This window comes from Taudactylus pleione, unplaced genomic scaffold (assembly GCF_031769625.1).
Source record: "Taudactylus pleione unplaced genomic scaffold, aTauple2 ptg000360l, whole genome shotgun sequence".
Taxonomy (NCBI): Eukaryota; Metazoa; Chordata; class Amphibia; order Anura; family Myobatrachidae; genus Taudactylus; species Taudactylus pleione.
Window position 1 is genome coordinate 6,606,646 of NW_028284761.1, and position 22,227 is coordinate 6,628,872.

The 22,227-nt window shown below is 49.7% G+C and overlaps 1 protein-coding gene across 3 annotated transcripts in view; it reads left to right on the top strand.

The window, feature by feature from the left end:
• The first annotated feature begins 7,956 nt into the window (after positions 1-7,956).
• Positions 7,957-22,227, top strand: part of SYBU (syntabulin) — a 55,356-nt gene continuing 41,085 nt past the window's right edge. For 2 of the 3 annotated variants that reach the window (XM_088444378.1, XM_088444380.1), the window contains exons 1-2: positions 8,130-8,522; positions 19,778-19,958. In XM_088444378.1, the coding sequence (XP_088300504.1) occupies positions 8,442-8,522; positions 19,778-19,958 (262 nt within the window). In that variant the 5' untranslated portion in view covers positions 8,130-8,441. The other variant, XM_088444379.1, reaches the window with a different exon arrangement.

The window sequence follows — 22,227 nt, forward strand, 5'->3', positions numbered from 1 at the left end:
GCGGGGGCAGTAATGTGTGACATAATCCTGTAAGCGGGGGTAGTAATGTGTGAAATAATCACGTAAGCGGGGGCAGTAATGTATGACATAATCACGTGAGCTGGGGGCAGTAATGTGTGACATAGTCATGTAAGCGGGGGCAGTAATGTGTGACATAATCATGTAAGCGTGGGCAGTAATGTGTGACATAATCGTGTAAGCGGGGGCAGTAATGTGTGACATAATCGTGTAAGCGTGTAAGCGGGGGCAGTAATGTGTGACATAATCACGTAAGCGGGGGCAGTAATGTGTGACATAATCACGTAAGCGGGGGCAGTAATGTGTGACATAATCACGTGAGCTGGGGGCAGTAATGTGTGACATAATCCTGTGAGCGGGGACAGTAATGTGTGACATAATCATGTGAGCGGGGGCAGTAATGTGTGACATAATCATGTAAGCGGGGGCAGTAATGTGTGACATAATCCTGTGAGCTGGGGGCAGTAATGTGTGACATAATCCTGTGAGCGGGGACAGTAATGTGTGACATAATCATGTGAGCCGGGGGCAGTAATGTGTGACATAATCATGTGAGCCGGGGGCTGTAATGTGTGACATAGTCATGTAAGCGGGGGCAGTAATGTGTGACATAGTCATGTGAGCCGGGGGCTGTAATGTGTGACATAATCCTGTAAGCGGAGGCAGTAATGTGTGACATAATCATGTGAGCCGGGGGCTGTAATGTGTGACATAGTCATGTAAGCGGGGGCAGTAATGTGTGACATAATCATGTGAGCCGGGGGCTGTAATGTGTGACATAGTCAGGTAAGCGGGGGCAGTAATGTGTGACATGATCACGTGAGCAGGGGGCAGTAATATGTGACATGATCACGTGAGCTGGGGGAAGTAATGTGTGACATAATCACGTGAGCAGGGGGCAGTGATGTGTGACATAATCACGTGATCCGGGGGCAGTGATGTGTGACATAATCACGGGAGCTGGGGGCAGTGATGTGTGACATAATCACGGGAGCTGGGGGCAGTGATGTGTGACATAATCACGGGAGCAGGGGGCAGTGATGTGTGACATAATCACGTGAGCAGGGGGCAGTGATGTGTGACATAATCACGTGATCCGGGGGCAGTGATGTGTGACATAATCACGTGAGCCGGGGGCAGTGATGTGTGACATAATCACGTGAGCCGGGGGCAGTGATGTGTGCCATAATCACGTGAGCCGGGGGCAGTGATGTGTGCCATACTCACGTGAGCCGGGGGCAGTGATGTGTGACATAATCACGTGAGCAGGGGGCAGTGATGTGTGACATACTCACGTGAGCCGGGGGCAGTGATGTGTGACATAATCACGTGAGCCGGGGGCAGTGATGTGTGACAATCACGTGAGCCGGGGGCAGTAATGTGTGACATAATCACGTGAGCCGGGGGCAGTAATGTAGTCACGTAAGCGGGGGCAGTAAGGTGTGACATAATCACGTAAGCGGGGGCAGTAATGTGTGACATAATCATTTGAGCCGGGGGCAGTAATGTGTGACATAATCATGTGAGCCGGGGGCAGTAATGTAGTAATGTGTGACATAATCACGTGAGCTGGGGGCAGAAATGTGTGACATAATCCTGTAAGCGGGGGCAGTAATGTGTGACATAATCATGTAAGCGTGGGCAGTAATGTGTGACATAATCGTGTAAGCGGGGGCAGTAATGTGTGACATAATCGTGTAAGCGTGTAAGCGGGGGCAGTAATGTGTGACATAATCACGTAAGCGGGGGCAGTAATGTGTGACATAATCACGTAAGCGGGGGCAGTAATGTGTGACATAATCCTGTAAGCGGGGGTAGTAATGTGTGAAATAATCACGTAAGCGGGGGCAGTAATGTATGACATAATCACGTGAGCTGGGGGCAGTAATGTGTGACATAGTCATGTAAGCGGGGGCAGTAATGTGTGACATAATCATGTAAGCGTGGGCAGTAATGTGTGACATAATCGTGTAAGCGGGGGCAGTAATGTGTGACATAATCGTGTAAGCGTGTAAGCGGGGGCAGTAATGTGTGACATAATCACGTAAGCGGGGGCAGTAATGTGTGACATAATCACGTAAGCGGGGGCAGTAATGTGTGACATAATCACGTGAGCTGGGGGCAGTAATGTGTGACATAATCCTGTGAGCGGGGACAGTAATGTGTGACATAATCATGTGAGCGGGGGCAGTAATGTGTGACATAATCATGTAAGCGGGGGCAGAAATGTGTGACATAATCCTGTGAGCGGGGACAGTAATGTGTGACATAATCATGTGAGCCGGGGGCAGTAATGTGTGACATAATCATGTGAGCCGGGGGCTGTAATGTGTGACATAGTCATGTAAGCGGGGGCAGTAATGTGTGACATAGTCATGTGAGCCGGGGGCTGTAATGTGTGACATAATCCTGTAAGCGGAGGCAGTAATGTGTGACATAATCATGTGAGCCGGGGGCTGTAATGTGTGACATAGTCATGTAAGCGGGGGCAGTAATGTGTGACATAATCATGTGAGCCGGGGGCTGTAATGTGTGACATAGTCAGGTAAGCGGGGGCAGTAATGTGTGACATGATCACGTGAGCAGGGGGCAGTAATATGTGACATAATCACGTGAGCTGGGGGAAGTAATGTGTGACATAATCACGTGAGCAGGGGGCAGTGATGTGTGACATAATCACGTGATCCGGGGGCAGTGATGTGTGACATAATCACGGGAGCTGGGGGCAGTGATGTGTGACATAATCACGGGAGCTGGGGGCAGTGATGTGTGACATAATCACGGTAGCAGGGGGCAGTGATGTGTGACATAATCACGTGAGCAGGGGGCAGTGATGTGTGACATAATCACGTGATCCGGGGGCAGTGATGTGTGACATAATCACGTGAGCCGGGGGCAGTGATGTGTGACATAATCACGTGAGCCGGGGGCAGTGATGTGTGACATACTCACGTGAGCCGGGGGCAGTGATGTGTGCCATAATCACGTGAGCCGGGGGCAGTGATGTGTGCCATACTCACGTGAGCCGGGGGCAGTGATGTGTGACATAATCACGTGAGCAGGGGGCAGTGATGTGTGACATACTCACGTGAGCCGGGGGCAGTGATGTGTGACATAATCACGTGAGCCGGGGGCAGTGATGTGTGACAATCACGTGAGCCGGGGGCAGTAATGTGTGACATAATCACGTGAGCCGGGGGCAGTAATGTAGTCACGTAAGCGGGGGCAGTAAGGTGTGACATAATCACGCAAGCGGGGGCAGTAATGTGTGACATAATCATTTGAGCCGGGGGCAGTAATGTGTGACATAATCACGTGAGCCGGGGGCAGTAATGTAGTAATGTGTGACATAATCACGTGAGCTGGGGGCAGTAATGTGTGACATAATCCTGTAAGCGGGGGCAGTAATGTGTGACATAATCACGTAAGCGGGGGCAGTAATGTGTGACATAATCACGTGAGCTGGGGGCAGTAATGTGTGACATAATCCTGTAAGCGGGGGCAGTAATGTGTGACATAATCCTGTAAGCGGGGGCAGTAATGTGTGAAATAATCACGTAAGCGGGGGCAGTAATGTATGACATAATCACGTGAGCTGGGGGCAGTAATGTGTGACATAATCACGTAAGCGGGGGCAGTGATGTGTGACATAATCACGTGAGCCGGGGGCAGTGATGTGTGACATAATCACGTGAGCCGGGGGCAGTGATGTGTGACATAATCACGTGAGCCGGGGGCAGTGATGTGTGACATAATCACGTGAGCCGGGGGCAGTGATGTGTGACATAATCACGTGAGCCGGGGGCAGTGATGTGTGACATAATCACGTGAGCCGGGGGTAGTGATGTGTGACATAATCATGTGAGCTGGGGGCAGTAATGTGTGACATAATCGTGTAAGCGGGGGCAGTAATGTGTGACATAATCGTGTAAGCGGGGGCAGTAATGTGTGACATAATCACGTAAGCCGGGGGCAGTAATGTGTGACATAATCACGTGAGCTGGGGGCAGTAATGTGTGACATAATCGTGTAAGCGGGGGCAGTAATGTGTGACATAATCGTGTAAGCGGGGGCAGTAATGTGTGACATAATCACGTGAGCCGGGGGCAGTAATGTGTGACATAATCACGTGAGCCGGGGGCAGTAATGTGTGACATAATCACGTGAGCTGGGGGCAGTAATGTGTGACATAATCATGTGAGTTGGGGGCAGTAATGTGTGACATAGTCATGTAAGCGGGGGCAGTAATGTGTGACATACTCACGTAAGCGGGGGCAGTAATGTGTGACATAATCACGTGAGCTGGGGGCAGTAATGTGTGACATAATCCTGTAAGCGGGGGCAGTAATGTGTGACATAATCGTGTAAGCGGGGGCAGTAATGTGTGACATAATCACGTGAGCTGGGGGCAGTAATGTGTGACATAATCATGTAAGCGGGGGCAGTAATGTGTGACATAATCACGTGAGCCGGGGGCAGTAATGTTTGACATAATCATGTGAGCTGGGGGCAGTAATGTGTGACATAATCATGTGAGCTGGGGGCAGTAATGTGTGACATAGTCATGTAAGCGGGGGCAATAATGTGTGACATAATCGTGTAAGCGGGGGCAGTAATGTGTGACATAATCACGTGAGCCGGGGGCAGTAATGTGTGACATAATCGTGTAAGCGGGGGCAGTAATGTGTGACATAATCACGTAAGCGGGGGCAGTAATGTGTGACATAATCACGTGAGCCGGGGGCAGTAATGTGTGACATAATCACGTGAGCCGGGGGCAGTAATGTGTGACATAATCCTGTGAGCTGGGGGCAGTAATGTGTGACATAATCACGTGAGCAGGGGGCAGTAATATGTGACATACTCACGTGAGCAGGGGGCAGTAAAGTGTGACATAGTCATGTAAGCGGGGGCAGTAATGTGTGACATAATCCTGTGAGCTGGGGGCAGTAATGTGTGACATAATCACGTGAGCAGGGGGCAGTAATATGTGACATACTCACGTGAGCAGGGGGCAGTAATGTGTGACATCATAAAGCTATCACACTGCTTCCTGGTTCAGGTCCTCGGCGCACACTGCTCATGCGGGCCCGTGGCATGTGTCACTGAGGACCACTTGTGGATCCCTCTTTGTATTGCAGAGATTGGTAAATTCGGTAGCGCTGCATTTGGGGACAAAAATGAAGGTTCCACGGTAGATAACTAAGATCAATCCCTTCATAGAAACATTTGGGGAATCCTTAATATTTGTAGGTAACCCCCAAAAATGGCTGTTTTCTGGGAATATCTGGCATATATTTAATGATAAATAGGCCCCATATTCATGTGAATACGGCAACGTGTGGTAGTGAACAGGGACAGTTATGTGTGGCATAATTATGTGAATTGGATTCAGTTTAAGGGACACCAGCTAAAATCTTCCCTAGGGCATAAAATTGCTCAGGGCTGGCTGTGCATGGCAAGTATCATCTGCTTTCCAGAAAGGGTGCTATGTAAGAATGGGTTCTGGATGAAGGGTCGACAGTAAAAAGGTCGACTGCAGATGGTCTACATGGGTTTCAGTCGACGGGTACAAAAGGTTGACATGTGAATGGTTGCCAGTGCCACTTTTTTTGTAGTATAGGGCAAAGCACTAGCTGGAGGTTTATGGTTAGTCACTAGGAGGGACGGTTAGGGTTAGTCACTAGGAGGAATGATTAGGGCTAGGCACTTACTCAGATGGCTAGGGTTAGGCAGTACGAAGGACGCTTAGGATTAGGTACTAGGAGGGACGGTAAGGATTGGTACTAGGAGGGACAGCTGGGGTTAGGGACTTACTCCGACGGTTAGGGTTAGGTACTAGGAGGGATGGCTAGGGTTAGGCACTTACCGTGACGGTTAGGATTAGGTACTAGGAGGGACGGTAAGGATTGGTACTAGGAGGGACAGCTGGGGTTAGGGAATTACTCCGACGGTTAGGGTTAGGCAATAGGAGGGATGGCTCGGGTTAGGCACTTACCGTGACGGTTAGGATTAGGTACTAGGAGGGACAATAAGGATTGGTACTAGGAGGGACGGCTGGGGTTAGGGACTTACTCCGACGGTTAGGGTTAGGTACTAGGAGGGATGGCTAGGGTTAGGCACTAGGAGAGATGGCTAGGGTTAGGTACTAGGAGGGATGGTTAGGGTTAGGTACTAGGGGGGATGGCTAGGGTTAGGCACTTATCGTGATGGTTAGGGTTAGGCACTAGGAGAGATGGCTAGGGTTAGGTACTAGGAGAGATGGCTAGGGTTAGGCACTAGGAGGGATGGCTAGGGTTAGGTACTAGGAGAGATGGCTAGGGTTAGGTACTAGGAGGGATGGCTAGGGTTAGGCACTTATCGTGATGGTTAGGGTTAGGCACTAGGAGAGATGGCTAGGGTTAGGCACTAGGAGGGATGGCTAGGGTTAGGTACTAGGAGAGATGGCTAGGGTTAGGTACTAGGAGGGATGGCTAGGGTTAGGCACTAGGAGGGATGGCTAGGGTTAGGCACTTATCGTGATGGTTAGGGTTAGGCACTAGGAGAGATGGCTAGGGTTAGGTACTAGGAGCAGGGCCGTCTCTTCCATTGGGCTTGTTGGGCAGTTGCCCAAGGGCCTGAAGCTTGTAGGGGCCTGCCAACCCATCCCCCTGCTGCCACGGTAGGTGGGATATTAATGATATTTTTATAAGTTGGCCGCCGGTGCACTGTATTCCGATCAAACCTCTCCCCCTCCCTGGTGACGAGTACTCAACCCAGTCCCAGTTTCACTTCACCTGCCAGCTTCAGACCAGTCAGTCAGAGTCTCTCTGAATATGAGAGACAACTGCTGACTGGTTGATGCATGAGCAGCAGCAGCTCCGCCCAGGCCAGGCAGTTTGGGGGTTGCCTTGAGAGCTGCTGCTGGCTGGTGCTGTGTGTGCCGCTCAGCTGCTGCCGTGTAGACTCGAGTCCCAGACCCGGAGGACCCATCCCAGAAGATTCCTCTGCCAGCCTGAGCCACTGCCTCTGTCCCGGCACAGGCGACTCCCGATCTGGCCACAGGCGCACCCACCCGCACTGCAAAGGTAAGGGCTGCGCTGTGGCTGAGCTGCACAAAATGACTGCGCAGTCCTAGGCTATAATATAACCTGGCAAAATCTCACTATGACTGGGCTTATTGCTGCAATAATACTATATCATACTATGATATGGTATAAGCCTGTTGGTAAGCCTGATGGGCATGTAAGGGGTATGATGACATGATGTCAGATGAGCATGTGTGGGAGGTCTGATGGACATGCAGGAGGATTTAATTTTATTGACCATTTACATTTTTTTCCTGTAAATGGGTGGGTAGGGGCCCCAGTGCGTTGCTTTGCCCAGGGCCCACACTGCTGCTAAGACAGCCCTGACTAGGAGGGATGGTTAGGGTTAGGTACTAGGAGGGATGGCTAGGGTTAGGCACCAAGGAGAAGATAAGGGTTATTAAAAAAGTGTCGACTGATTTTAGTCAACCATACCCATGTCGACCTTTGTACCTGTTGACAGATATACACCTATGTCGACAGTTTGTGTCTAAATATTGACTGTTGAATATTTGGTGTCGACCTATGCACTGTCTACTTTTTTATAGTTGATCTAATGAACCAGGAGCACAAAAACCTGCCAGCAAGGTAGAAGAGCAGCTGCCTACAGTAGTCTCAGGTTTTAGCTGCAGGAAAATGATTGACGTGTCTGTTCTGTCGTTCACTTGCTTGTGGGGCCGGATCGTGACTCAGCTGGATGTCTGTGCCCTGGTAATAGCAGCAGCCAGGGGACAGTCTGTGGCTGCTTTTGTGTTGCACGAATTACCCAGATCCCGCATTGCTCTGTCATCCCCCCTGTGACAGGGAGCATCATGTGCACAGCAACAGCAACGTGACCAGCCACAGGGGGCGCAGCTCTACCCACATTGCGCACACAGCAGCAGCTCTATCTGTGCTGGCAGCTCAGCCTCAGCCCCGTCTCTGCAGCCAGTGAGAGGTGTGTGTGCTGGAGGGAGGAGGAGGAGGAGGACAGCACTGTGTCAGCTGCAGTGCAGCACTGTGTCTGGACTGGAGAGCAGCCAGCAGCCCAGGTAGGTGGGGGGCATGTAGTGATGGAGAGGTCATGCCAGGGTATCAGGGTTGCCATGATGCAATCAACATCTGGATAATTGGCTCATTCAGTGAATAGGTAGTGGTCAGTTGGTTGGGTTTCAGGTGAGCCTGATGTAGCCACCTGGAAGGAATGGCAGAGAGGGGCTGAGGCATTGAAGGTACTCTGGCAGGAGGGAGTAACGCTACTACTTGGGAGGAGAGAAAGGTGAACGCCCAAATCAGCCAGGAGGTGTCAGGGGGATATTGCTGGGAGGCAGCTCAGAGAGAGAGAGGATCATTGCTGCTGTCTGCTTTCTGCCCTCCATGGTCTTTGTACCCACAGGACGTGCAATCCCTCCCCTCTCACCTGGAGTGTGGACCATGGGACCCCTGCAAGACAGCAAGGTGAGGCTTCCACTAGGCTGGTTGTGCTATTGTGTGTCTATGGCTGTTGTGCACTGGCTTACATCATACTGTATTACATATACAAGATATACCATCTGCAGGCTATGTAAGACAGGAGGAATTGTGTTTAACATTTGAATTTTTTATTTATTATTATCAGTAGGAATAACAGTCATCACTGTAATATTTGCAACATTGTATCACTGATTATTTTTCATGAGAATAATATTTATCTTTTAAGCTCCGTACAATGTAAGATGCTCACCTGTGATTTTGGGTGGGGTCTTGTCCTAATAAAAATGAGCTTTCGCCTGAACTACAAGTCTATGTAGAATCCAAGCACCATTGCAGCAGGCTGTACAGCTTCTGTGCCATGTGTAATGCATGTAGGGGCTGCAGCTGCAAGAAAAGGCTGTGCTCTTATACTAAAGGAAAATGCTGTATAATGCCAGGGGAATGGCAGAGCTGTTTCGCAGCCCTAGCTCTAAGTGCAGCTTTGTGTATTTATTATCCTGCTTTCTCCATGTAGCAGCCACTTGTAACATTTTTCTTACAGCACATAGTGTGCTAGTGAGAGGTCATTGGGGCTGCGCACAGTTTCCTTGGAACACATCGCATAATATGGCTCCAACGTTTCCTGACATTATTTTTTAATAAAAGTATCTGCATGTGGTGCCAAGATTCAGTATAACTGTATTTTAGTGCTGATTTTTCTGTATTTTGTAATATTTGCATATTATAATTATATATCTTGGGAACGGGACCCAAATCTAAACACAGAATGAATTTATGTTTCATGCACATCTTATACACACAGCCTGCAGGTAATTTGATACAATATTTTCAATACATTTGTGCATAAAATAGTTTGTGCACATTGAACCATCAATAAGCCAAGGTTTCACTATCTCAGTCATGCTAAAACAAATTCAGTGTTATTTCAGAATATTTGGATATGGGAGACTCATAAAATATATATTTACACTTTAAACATTTTAATATATAAACAATCATAAAGTTTGGAGTCCCAAATAATTTAATCATCACTGACATTGTGATTTAAACACCATTGGCATCTTGGAAAATGATAGGGAAGAAACTTCATAAGAACCAATGGTAGGGATTATGGGCCTGATTCAGAGCCGCTTGTAAGCGTCCGCTCGTTCGCTCCGAGCGATGTTCGCACAACTGCGTATGGGTCGTAATGCGCATGTGCCAACCAGTCATTGCGGTCGGAAATTGAGTGCACGCAAAATAGCGAGTGCCTGCTAATTTGAGTGACAGGATGAGGCGTTGTGGGTGGTAACAGGGGAAGGTGCTTGAAAACGGGGAGTGGAGATCCGAACGCAGGCGTGCCAAACGGTCAAAACGGGCGTTTTAAGGGTGTGCATAATTAACAAAGCAGCGTCATCGACCACGTCACTTGGTTGTTTCTTATCTTGAACTGAACTATATGTTCCCTACCACATACACACACTGGGTGGTACATATTTACTAAATTACGAGTTTTGAGAAGTAGAGATGTTGCCCATAGCAACCAACCAGATTCTAGCTATTATCTTCTAGAGAAGGTGCTAGATAAATGATAAAATGATAAGTAGAATCTGATTGGTTGCTGTGGGCAACATATACACTTCTCAAAACCCGCACTTTAGTAATTATACCCTTTAAAGTTTTTTGTTTTTTTTGTCATAAGCCAATTAACCTACTAGAATATTTTGGGAGTGTGATAGGAAACAAGAGTACCCGTAGGAAAGCCTCACAAACATGGGGAGAACATACAAACTCCACACCTATAGGGCCCATACCCATTTCTACTTGCAGCAGTGGTGGCAATATCTTGAAAACTATCTTTTCTATGTTAATAAATGGAGTGCTCACCTTCTCGCTGGGGTAAGCGCTGGTTCCACACCACATGTAACATGCAATCACATTTCACAACAAAATATTGGGAAATTATTTAAAAACATAAGTGTGTTCTTGATGCAGTGGTTTATATTACTGGTTACCTATATATTTGTAATATCACATCTACCCATTGGAGTCCCACAGGGATCCGTCCTCGGCCCCCTGCTCTTCTCACTGTAAACCTTCTCCCATTTGCGCTAATCCCCCTCGTTATTCTCTAGCACCACCCGTATGCCAATAGCACCTAAATCTACCTCTTCTCTCCTTTCTCATGTGTGAACCAGTTCCGCCTCCTCCGATCTACCTTAGCCTGGCGCCGCAGGGAGGCTCCATTTTCTGGGCGCTAGCTAAGATATTGTTACCAGTGGGCGTCCGGCTCCCTCCCCGCACCGCCAGCCAGAGGCTGGAGCTCACACCTGAGCTCCGGCTTCCGCAGTGCACTATGGGAGAGACATCATGACGTCTCTCCCATAGTTCGAAGGAGCGGTCGGACGACGGAGCAGGGCTTTAGGTAAGTATTGTTTTTTGGGGGTTTTTTGTGTAAGCAATATTGGGGGCATAACTTCTGGGGGCATTTACTCAGGGGCATTACTGTGTATACAAGCACCGTGACTCCTTGGGCCTTAGCCCTCTGTGTATACAAGCACCGTGACTCCTTGGGCCTTAGCCCTCTGTGTATACAAGCACCGTGACTACTTGGTCCTTATCCCTATGTGTATACAAGCACCGTGACTCCTTGGGCCTTAGCCCTATGTGTGTCCATAACACACAAGTACTGTGACTCCGCAGTGAGTGACAATGTTTCATAGATTTGCTTTAAACTGCTTTTAGCTTAGACTTAGACCCAGATGGGCGATGACTGCTGGCATCACAACTGATGGTCGTGAAGTGATCAGATGCTGCACTCGGATCTGTGATGCTGACAAAATGCGTTTCTATTATCTTCAGACACATCCTGCGGCATTAGCATAGCTTATCATCACTAGTGCATCCAAACGCAACTTCTGTACAACTTCTGATCAGGCTCTATGTCGGTGCAGGTGATCCGAGTCACAGTCTGCGGATGCTGCACTCTGATGGCAGCTGCAGGCAGAAGGTGTCCTTTTCCTACAGACCCTTCCCACTGCATTTGCATATTAGTTGGACGTTATTGACAGCCGCTTCCATCGGAACCAGGCCCAGTGAATCTGTAAGCCACGCATTCCTCCTAACTGATGGACAATCTGTGTGAGCTAGCAACAACCTAGGGCAGTGATTGTTTCCTGTACACTTACTGTAGAAACTAATTAAATGCATTATTAAACTTTCTATCGTCAGATGATAGATGTGTCCCATAAACTTAAACTATACTTTACTAAAATAAGCACACAAGACCAAGTTATGCCATTCAAAAATATGTGTTCAGCTTTATTTTGTTACAATAAGTACGGCGGCAGAAGAAAGAACGGCAAACAACCAGCGTCCACTTGTCTTAGGCAAAAGGATATCACAACTCGCAAGGGCCAACTATTCCAATAACAAGGGCAAGTGTGATCTTAAAACTAGCAAGGGCTAACGATCCCTTTCTAAGCAAGTGATGCGGCCCCAACACCCATGCCAATGCACCATTCATCCTGCTCGGTCGAGAGGAGCCGCTGACGCCCAATAGGGCGAAATCAGCCTAACCAATACATTGAAGGGGTACGCACCGCTCATACTGCCGCAAGATGGACGCTTCAATATTGCCGGTCTTTCCCTGCTGTGAAATAAAGCCGACACAATAGGGGAGGGAGGGAGGGTGGGAGATCAAACTCAAAGAGGCAGAGTTACAACTGTAGATTCCCCACACCCTCTCACATAACAAGCCCCCCCTAACCTCTCATCCTATCACCACACCCTCTCACATAACACGCCCCCCCCTAACCTCTTATCCTATCACCGCACCCTCTCACATAACACGACCCCTAACCTCTCATCCTATCACCACACCCTCTCACATAACACGCCCCCTAACCTCTCATCCTATCACCACACCCTCTCACATAACACGCCCCCTAACCTCTCATCCTATCACCACACCCTCTCACATAACACGCCCCCTAACCTCTCATCCTATCACCACACCCTCTCACATAACACGCCCCCTAACCTCTCATCCTATCACCACACCCTCTCACATAACACGCCCCCTAACCTCTCATCCTATCACCACACCCTCTCACATAACATGCCCCACCTAACCTCTCATCCTATCACCACGCCCTCTAACATAACACACCCCCTAACCTCTCATCCTATCACCACGCCCTCTCACATAACACACCCCCTAACCTCTCATCCGGTCACCACACCCTCTCACATAACACGCCCCCTAACCTCTCATCCTATCACCACACCCTCTCACATAACACGCCCCTTAACCTCTCATCCTATCACCACACCCTCTCACATAACACGCCCCCTAACCTCTCATCCTATCACCACACCCTCTCACATAACACGCCCCCTAACCTCTCATCCTATCACCACACCCTCTCACATGACACGCCCCTCCCTAACCTCTCATCCTATTACCACACCCTCTCACATGACACGCCCCCCTAACCTCTCATCCTATCACCACACCCTCTCACATAACACGCCCCCTAACCTCTCATCCTATCACCACACCCTCTCACATAACACGCCCCCCTAACCTCTCATCCTATCACTGCTGCCGACCCACTGTCAAAACAAACCAACATACCCTTAACTCTATTTACCCCTGTATCCCTGAGTAGACGTTTATGTGCCCTCGGTTCTAGCCCAAACCTCTGTTATATTTAGTGGCTGCATATTGAATTTCCCATAGATTGCAGGTCATATGTTGCTTACTTTGTTTGGTTACAGATCACTTACTTTACAATGAGAGTATTTGCTATTTAAATGTGTGCAGCAATGATGATAATTTTCGACTCCTAGTGATAAAGTGAAATCTGTTGTAAGGATATTGAACGATTAACTGGCAGAGAGTAACTTATCTTCAGGACACCAAAGGCCTTCGTGAAAATGTCGTCATATTACTGTGTGTCTATATACAGATGTGTCCACATACATCTAGCCTCCTTGCGCATTAAACAGCCCTTCTAGTGGCGCACAAGCAGCTTCTGATTAAAATGATATGCGGGCGGCATGCCTATATTCTGTGTGACTGCGGGTGTATCTGCGTGCCAAACGCTACGTTACAGTGTAATGGCCGCTGACCCTGTAACATCGCACTCTGCATGCAGATACAGCCGTAGTCGCACGAGGAATATAGGTCATACTTACCGACTTTCAATACATCCTTTCCGGGAGAGCTGCTGCTTCCGAACGGTTCGGGGGCGGGGTTGGACTGGTGATGTAATTAGGCGATTACGCAAATCACACCAAATAGCCCAGTCCCCTCCTCGCAAACCCACAAATTCTCCATTAAATCTCCTCATCTCATTCTCTGCCCGTTTCACTAGGAAGTGGGAAGATGCTGGAGAACTACCTACATTTCCGGGGGTGCGGGGGCCTACACGAAAAAACGTGAGCCTCACGCGAGTTCCGGGAGTGTAGACAAGTATGAAATAGGCATGCCGCACGTCATTTTAATCAGCATAAGCTGCTTATGCGCTTTGCGAATAAGACACAGTTTTAGGGAAAAAGTTGCATGAAAAGACGTTCTGTGCTATGGAGTCACGGCGCTCATGCGTTATGTGTAACGCGACTTGTAGCGCACGGAGGAAAGATGTATGTGGAGACTTATGTAGTGTAAATTTAAAGGGTTTTCTACCTCCAGTTGGCTTTTGATATATTGGTTTATGGACGTGATTCAGAGACTGGCGGTAATGCAAATGCATACTCTCATGGATCGCAGTTGCTAAAATATACTAATGCGTCAGCCAGCAGATTTTGTATTTAGACGCCCACCGTAGTTGTTGTATTTGCCCGCAACTGCGTACACAAACGCAGCATTTGATGCATATCCTCAAAACCATCGACTCCCCGAGTACGTCTATGGTCACTCTAAATGAACGTGATATTTGAGCCGCTGGAGCCTTGTTCTCTTTGCGCACGATCACCGACACGCCCAGGAAACGGCCTGACGCACCTGCGTTTTGGCCGGAACTTCCCGTTTCCACCCACAAAACGGTCTCTTCCAGTCAATCAATTGCACTTGCTGTGAGGAGTCGCAATCACAATTAATTCGCAGTGCACGCTCAACGTGAACATCGGAATAGCGTTCAACGCTGAATCGGACCCTATATATGTGGTATCCTGCAGCTTAAAGATATGTATTTAGTTTTTCATTTTTTTGTTTTTGTCTCTATGCTTTTTCTAGCCTTGTTTTTTTTTTCTTTGCGTTACCTTTGATATGACACAGTTCTGCATTGGAGCTGCTATGTATCGTTTATAAGGGTAGGAAAACTCTGCCTCTGTAGATAATTTAATGATTCAGAAACACTGAAGGAAAGGTCACTGGAAAAGTAAAGTATTTATTTATTAAAGTTGCAGGGGAGCATGTTCAATCCAACTGAAGGTAAAAATGAGCTTTAAAGTAATAGTAATTACAATCTCTGCGCCAGCTCTTCTCTGGAAAACAACAATAATAATAATGATTTGGTGCTGTTGTATAATATTACTAATGACTTATGTGACAGGTTAATTTGAAAAATGTATTAAAGCCATTGCGTTTTAAAGGTATTGCTGGCTGTAATAGCATCAATCTAGTCATTTATATGAAATGGCTCCATATGGCTAATACTTAAACCAGTACAATCAAAGTTGGATTGCCAAATAGCAATAATAATAATAATAATAATTTAGTGTTCAAGCCATGCTTCTCCTCCCCAATGACTCTGCGCAGGTCTGATGGGCAATAGTCAGTGGGGGCCATGTTGCCGAGTGCAGCATGGTCCCCACTGTCGCACCCTTGCTACTGGCATCGGCAAGTGTGTACGCACTTGCCGATGCTGGGACACCACCGGGTCCCATCGCTAACTAGGTCGGCACACACTAGTGTGTGCCGACCCTTTAGGTAGCAGCCAGATAGAGCGGACCTACACCGCTGTTGGGGAGAACAATTTATCTCATAGGTTTTGGTGACCTGAGGAGACAGATCAGCAATGGCATCAGCTGATATCTGAGGTCAGGGGCGTTTCTAGAGAGGAGGGGGCCCATGTGCAGTCTGTGACACGTACCCCCTCCTCTCCGCCCGGCAGCGCACTGAGCTGTGCGCGGCCAGCACCGGAGTTATAGACTCTGGGCACTAGAGTGTGCCCAGAGTCTATAGTGTCTGCGTAGGTCACCGGGAAAATGGCCACGGTGACCATTTTCCCTGCACTGCGCATGTGCAAACGACGGGAAAATGGCCGCTGCGGCCATTTTCCAGTCGTTTTACAGCGCCGGACCCCCGTGCTGATGTGGGGCTCTGGAGAGGTAAGTATGCTATGGGCGCAGAGTGTGTGGTGCAGGGCCCCCCTGGACCCAGGGGCCCGTGTTCCCCGCACACGCTGCACCCATTATAGATACGCCCCTGTCTGAGGTACTGAACTGTACCATTGATGTGAGCACTGAGATATAATAACCCTGTGTGAGGTGAAAACAAGAGGAGGTTTCGGACAGCTGGAGAGGGAGTGAACCCACCGGCAGCGTGTATCCGGTCTGTTCCTAAAATGCAGCACATTACACCGACCCACTTTCCCCCTCACCCTTATATCAGGGATCGGCATCAGAGAATCACACAGGCGTTAGAGACTACATAAATGACCTGTATTACCAGGAGACCACTGTCTTCAACCCTAGTTAAGGAGTATAAAGGACACTGGGCCTGATTCAGAGCCGCTCGTAAGCGGCCGCTCGTTCGCTCCGAGCGATGTTCGCACATCTGTGCATGCGTATGGGTCGTAATGTGCATGCGCCAACCAGTCATTGCGGCCGGAAATCGAGCGCTCGCTAAATAGCGAGTGCCTGCTAATTTGAGTGACAGAATGAGGCGTTTGTGGGTGGTAACAGGGGAAGGTGCTTGAAAACGGGGAGTGGAGATCCGAACGCAGGCGTGCCAAACGGTCAAAACGGGCGTTTTAAGGGTGTGCATAATTAACAAAGCAGCGTCATCGACCACGTCACTGGGTTATTTCTTAGCCTAAACTGTTCGCATGATTGCGGTAGGGAAATCCTACCACAAGCACTGCGAGCAGTTCAGACGCCTTTCGAAGTACTCGATTAATCTAATGAATAGCGGAGATGACGTAGGATGCGAGCGGCCAGGGGGCGTCTTTACAAAATAGCGAGCACATGTTTCGTTTACTCGCTCAGACATAGAGGCGTCAACAGACCACCAAGAGCGAGCGCTCAATTTAAATAGCCGGCCCCTTTTTCTGAACGAGCGAGCGCAAATGGCGTCCGGCTCTGAATCAGGCCCACTATACAGCAATTCTCCTCAACTTTAATGAATTAGAAATGTAGGGACATATGATCCTGGCTGACTGTGACTAAGATACAGCCAGTGAGTCTGTGATGTTGCATAAATCCTATGCAGATGAGCAAGAAAAATCTTGTGCACCACCGAGCTCCTATTAGAATTGAACTTTGCAGACATTCAGCTGAACTGTGTAGTTTATACTGCAGTGCGGATATAATTACAGTGAGAGGAGTTAATAACTTTAGTGGTGCTATGTAATAGAGTATTAGACAAAACGATATAACACCAAACAGTTTACAGTTATAGTTAACATGATGATGTTGAATTTTTAACATATATTGCAATGTGTGCGTCATGAAGTAAGTAAACCAAACTTGACCCTCTGAAAGGATGGGGAAATTAAGAAGGTACAGTAGCAGGAGGAAATTTGGTTTACCCATCACCTAATACTAACAGACTTGTTAAGCCACTAGTTATAGTGGGCTGTTGGTTTGGGTTATCACATGCATTAGTGTCCATACAGGGGTGTATTAAGAGAGGAGGGGGCCCTTGTTCACTCCCCATTCGGGGCTCCCTCCTCGCTCCCTGGCTGCTGTTAGCGAACTGACAGTAGCAGTAGACTGCGGGCACTAGAGTGTGCATGAGGTCTACTGCGCAGGACGCCGGGAAAATGTCCGCGACAGCCATCTTCCAGGCGTTTGGTGTAGCGCTACTCCGTCAGACTTCGGAGAGGTAAGTCCTGGACCCAGGAGCCCGCGTGCACAGCACTTCCTGCACCCATTCTAAATATGCCCCTGTATCCACATCTAAATCAGGACCTTAGTCGCCAGGATGAAAATATTAGTCGCCATGGCGACCTGGGACCTGGAAATTGTCATGCCCTGGTCTAATGCATATATTTGCCGCCCAAATGCAGATTGGATTTTTTATCCTCATCAGTGTGGATCTGCGCCTGTGCTATACTAGGTGTAAAGGATCCGTCTAACTGGTGTCCAGATCTGTATAGGTCATGTAGTCAGGAAGCCGGTGGTCGAAATGCCGAATGCCGGCTTCCCGACAGGGAAATCCTGGCATGGGACTAATGTCAGTATTTAGACGCCTATCATTAGCCCCATGTTGATAGCTGCGGGCGGGAGGGTGAGGGTTGGGTTAGAGTCTCCCGGGGGGACTTGGGTTTAGGCACCCCCCTGGGAGGGTTAGGGTTAGGCTAGGGGAAGGGGGGTTAGGGTTAGGCCCCCCCTAGGGGGAGGTTAGGCACCCCTAAGTTAGGGTTAGGGGTGGGAGAGGGTTAGGGAGAGCCTACTTACCTCCCCCTGTTGGGATCTTCATCTGCCGGCATCTGTATTCCATCCGCCGGGCTGAGGTCCGGCGGTATCCCTGTATAGGAGGCACCGTCACAGAAACGCCCTCGCTGAACTCCGGTTACATGAGAGCGTCCTGTTACAGCTCCGTCCCAACTCTTTGGTCGCATTTGTGGGTCCAATCAAAATGCATACGACTCTGCGTCACCCTCCCTTGAGTATGCACGTGTTCAGGGCCATACACATAGAGGCAAGATACGCTCTGCAAATGGGCAAACATTCAACCAGGGCCGTAACAGGGAGACATTCCGCCCGGTGACACCCAGCTCCCACAGACATGTGATGTTATGATATCACGCTGAGGGCGCGGGGCCAGGCAGGAGCTGAGCACCTGGAGCATCCTAATGACTCTCCGGGTGGCGCCGCAGGGAGCAGAATGGCATCTGCTGCAAGCCAAGTGCTGGTGCCACCGGCGAGCGTCTGTGCCACCTCCTTAGACTCTGAGCCCTGGGCACCTCTTGCCCAACCCTAGTTACAGCCCAGTGTTCAACTTTGCATCGAACCCAGGGCCTGATTCAGACCCGGTCGCGAGCACTGAGCGCTCGCAACCGGGTCGAAGGTGGCCCACAGCGCATGCGCACGACGGAGCCGGCTCCGTCGTGCGCATGCGCGAGACCCGGCTAGCGACAGGCAATCCATCGCTCCGGGTCTCGCAACAAAGAGGACGAGCTGTCGATGTTGAGTGACAGCTCGCCCCCTTTGGTGGGCGGGCCGGGGGGGTGGCTGCCCAAACGGAGGCGTTCCCATGAGAACGCCTGCCGTTTGGGGCCGGCCCCACTGACATCACCAGTGATGTCAGTGGAGAGATTCCGGCTCTGTTAGAGCCGAAATCTCTCTGGGGCTTGCGGCCACGAGACCCTACCACAAGGGTCTCGTCGCAAGTCCGATGGTCGCGATGGTCTTGACCATCGCGACCATCATCATGGCCGCTCGCAATAGCTGTGGGTGGTCACCCACAGCTATGTGAGCGGCCAAGAGGCCGTTCCATAAAAAAAAAAATGCCCGGCCCTGATTCAGAGCGAGTGGCTTTGAATCAGGCCCCCAGTGTCTATAATTACCAACTACATGGAACCACCACTCTCCCTGTGGTTTAACTAAAACCAGAGGTGGCACTCGGGTGTTCAAGAAAATAAACTGGACCTCAGCAGAGCTTTGACCCTTTCTGTTTGTTTATAAACAATCTTCAGGGCTATCTGTAGACTTGCTCAACAAACTGAAATGTTGGAAACTGTTTTGAAGTCCAGTTTATTTCCTTGAACGCCAAGTTACTGTGTGCCACCTCTGCTGTTTATTATATATACGGTATTACGGCTCCAGACTAAGCGTTACAGCTTTTCTATTTGTTCACATTTAAACAGTCGGCCTGTTTCTTCTGTACAATAGCGCAGAGCTTCTACTCATCTTATTGTTATGTGTAGCCAGACTCCAGTGCTACTTGAAGGCGGATTGTCCTAGAAACCGTAGCGATATATGACAACGGCTCCATTATATTTGCTCGCTTTAGGATTTTCTGTTGTGTCTGACTCTCTGACGTGTGCTGCGCTAAACTGTCTAAATTGCTTTTTTATCGTAATTAGAAAATGCAAGAAAAGGAGATTGCTCGCAGCCGCATCCCTCGCCTGGTTCTCCGCCCGTACTTGCCAAAGCAGAAGGCGTCACCTTCCTCTGATTCGCCATGCTCGGAAGAGGAGAGCAAGGACTTCAACTTGACCTCAAGTCGATCTGCGAGGACCATAAGTAGCAACAGCTTCTGCTCAGGTAATAAACATGTTTATCTTGGCTAGATTTCTTTACAATGCAGGTGTGTTATTGGCAGACAGAATAAAAAAAAAAACAAGCTTTTATATGTAAGCTGCCACTTCCTATGAGAGTCCTTCCGCTGCGCTTCCCACCTGCCTGGTTGGTTGCATAGGATCGAACTCCTCCAGCAGGAAGCAGGTTTGGGAATCGATTAAGAAAATATGGGTTGCCTGCATTTTCTGCATCTAGTAGGCGATGTTTTCCTAATCGATGGTGAGTTTGCAGTGTTTCGCTCACAATTTTTCTTTCTGCTTTTTCTGTGTTTGACTCGTTTTTGCAGCCTGCCAGCACCCAACTACTCTAGCGTTCCCGCTATGCTGTTTGAGCGGGGTGTGGTGCCCTGCCCTCACAGCCTGCGGGTGCCGTCTTCACCCGCGGGTCGCAGCGTCCCGTGGGTGGGGAAATGTGCGGTGACCCGGTCACGGCCGTGAATAGCCCGGCATCTATTCTCCCTGTCAGCAGCGCTTGGGGGCTGCCCGGCGTGTCTGTAAGTGTTTTGCACGCCCCCAAGAGTGACGTAAAGGGTGACGCGTCTTATAGACACGCCCCTTTTCAATGGCCACGCCCCTTTTCGGGTGCGCACGCGCGGAAGTGCCTTCTCTAGCTCCGGCACCCTGCCTGCCGCCGGAGCTAGAGTGAACACTATACTCCGTTCCCTCCCCCTTAGCTAGCAGGCGCAGCACAGCATGAAGCCATGGGCACACCGGATGGCAGTCAATAGATCGACAGTGAAAAGTTCGACAGTGTCTAGGTCGACGCCAAATGGTCGGCATGCAATAGGTTGACAGGTAGAAAAGGGCGACACACAAAATGTCGACATGGATGAAGATTGACAGATGCAATAGGTCGCAATTGGAATGGACACTTTTTTAAAAAATATATACCGTATATACTCGAGTATAAGCCGAGTTTTTCAGCACAAAAAATGTGCTGAAAAAGTACCCCCTCGGCTTATACTCGAGCGAAGTGTAGCGCTGACCGGACGGAGTTCGGTCAGCGCTACACACTGCCAAACACACAGCCGCCGGCAGCTGCGTGTTTGGTGTAATCAGCAGCCACTGAGAGTCTGTCAGACTCTCAGCGGCTGCTGCTGCTCCCACTGCGGGAGCCATCTTCCGGCTCCTGCAGTGGGTGATGGGAGACACGTCGTCATTTTTTTTTATTCTTATCACGTCTCTCTCTACTAGGGGAGGGGGGACTACAGGGGGCACTACCAGGGGGCGATTATTACAGGGGGCACTACCTACAGGGGGCATTATCAGGGGGCGATTACTACAGGGGGCACTAAAAGGGGGGATTACCACTGGGGGAACTACCAGGGGGGGATTACTACAGGGGGCACTACCAGGGGGGGATTACTACAGGGGGGGATTACTACAGGGGGCACTAAAAGGGGGGATTACCACTGGGGGAACTACCAGGGGAGGATTACTACAGGGGGCACTACCCGTGGGGGATTACTACAGGGGGCACTAAAAGGGGGGATTACCACTGGGGGTACTACCAGGGGGGGATTACTACTGGAGGCACTGAAAGGGGGGATTACCACTGGGGGCACTACCAGGAGGGATTACTACTGGGGGCACAACCAGGGGGAATTACTACTGGGGGCACTACCAGCTGCTGCCATTTCCCACACTAGGCTTATACTCGAGTCAATAAGTTTTCCCAGTTTTTTGGGGGTAAAAGTAGGTACCTCTGCTTATATTCGGGTCGGCTTATACTCGAGTATATACGGTATATATATTTTTGGGGGGAGGATAAGGCACTGACCGGAGAGTTATGTTGGCCTAGTACAACCAGCATAAGATGAGATTCATCTTACGATTTCCCTTGAACCCGACAGCTCCCTGGCAGTCCCGACCGCACTTTGGACACGCGTCTAAAATCAGGCAATCGGCCCGAAATCGCACTAGTGTATGGCCAGCATTAGGGTTAGGCACCAGGAGGCTGGGTTGGGGTTAGGCACCAGGAGGCTGGGTTGGGGTTAGGCACCAGGAGGCTGGGTTGTGGTTAGGCACCAGGAGGCTGAGTTGTGGTTAGGCACCAGGAGGCTGGGTTGGGGTTAGGCACCAGGAGGCTGGGTTGGGGTTAGGCACCAGGAGGCTGGGTTGGGGTTAGGCACCAGGAGGCTGGGTTGGGGTTAGGCACCAGGAGGCTGGGTTGGAGGTTAGGCACCAGGAGGCTGGGTTGGGGGTTAGGCACTAGGAGGCTGGGTTGGGGGTTA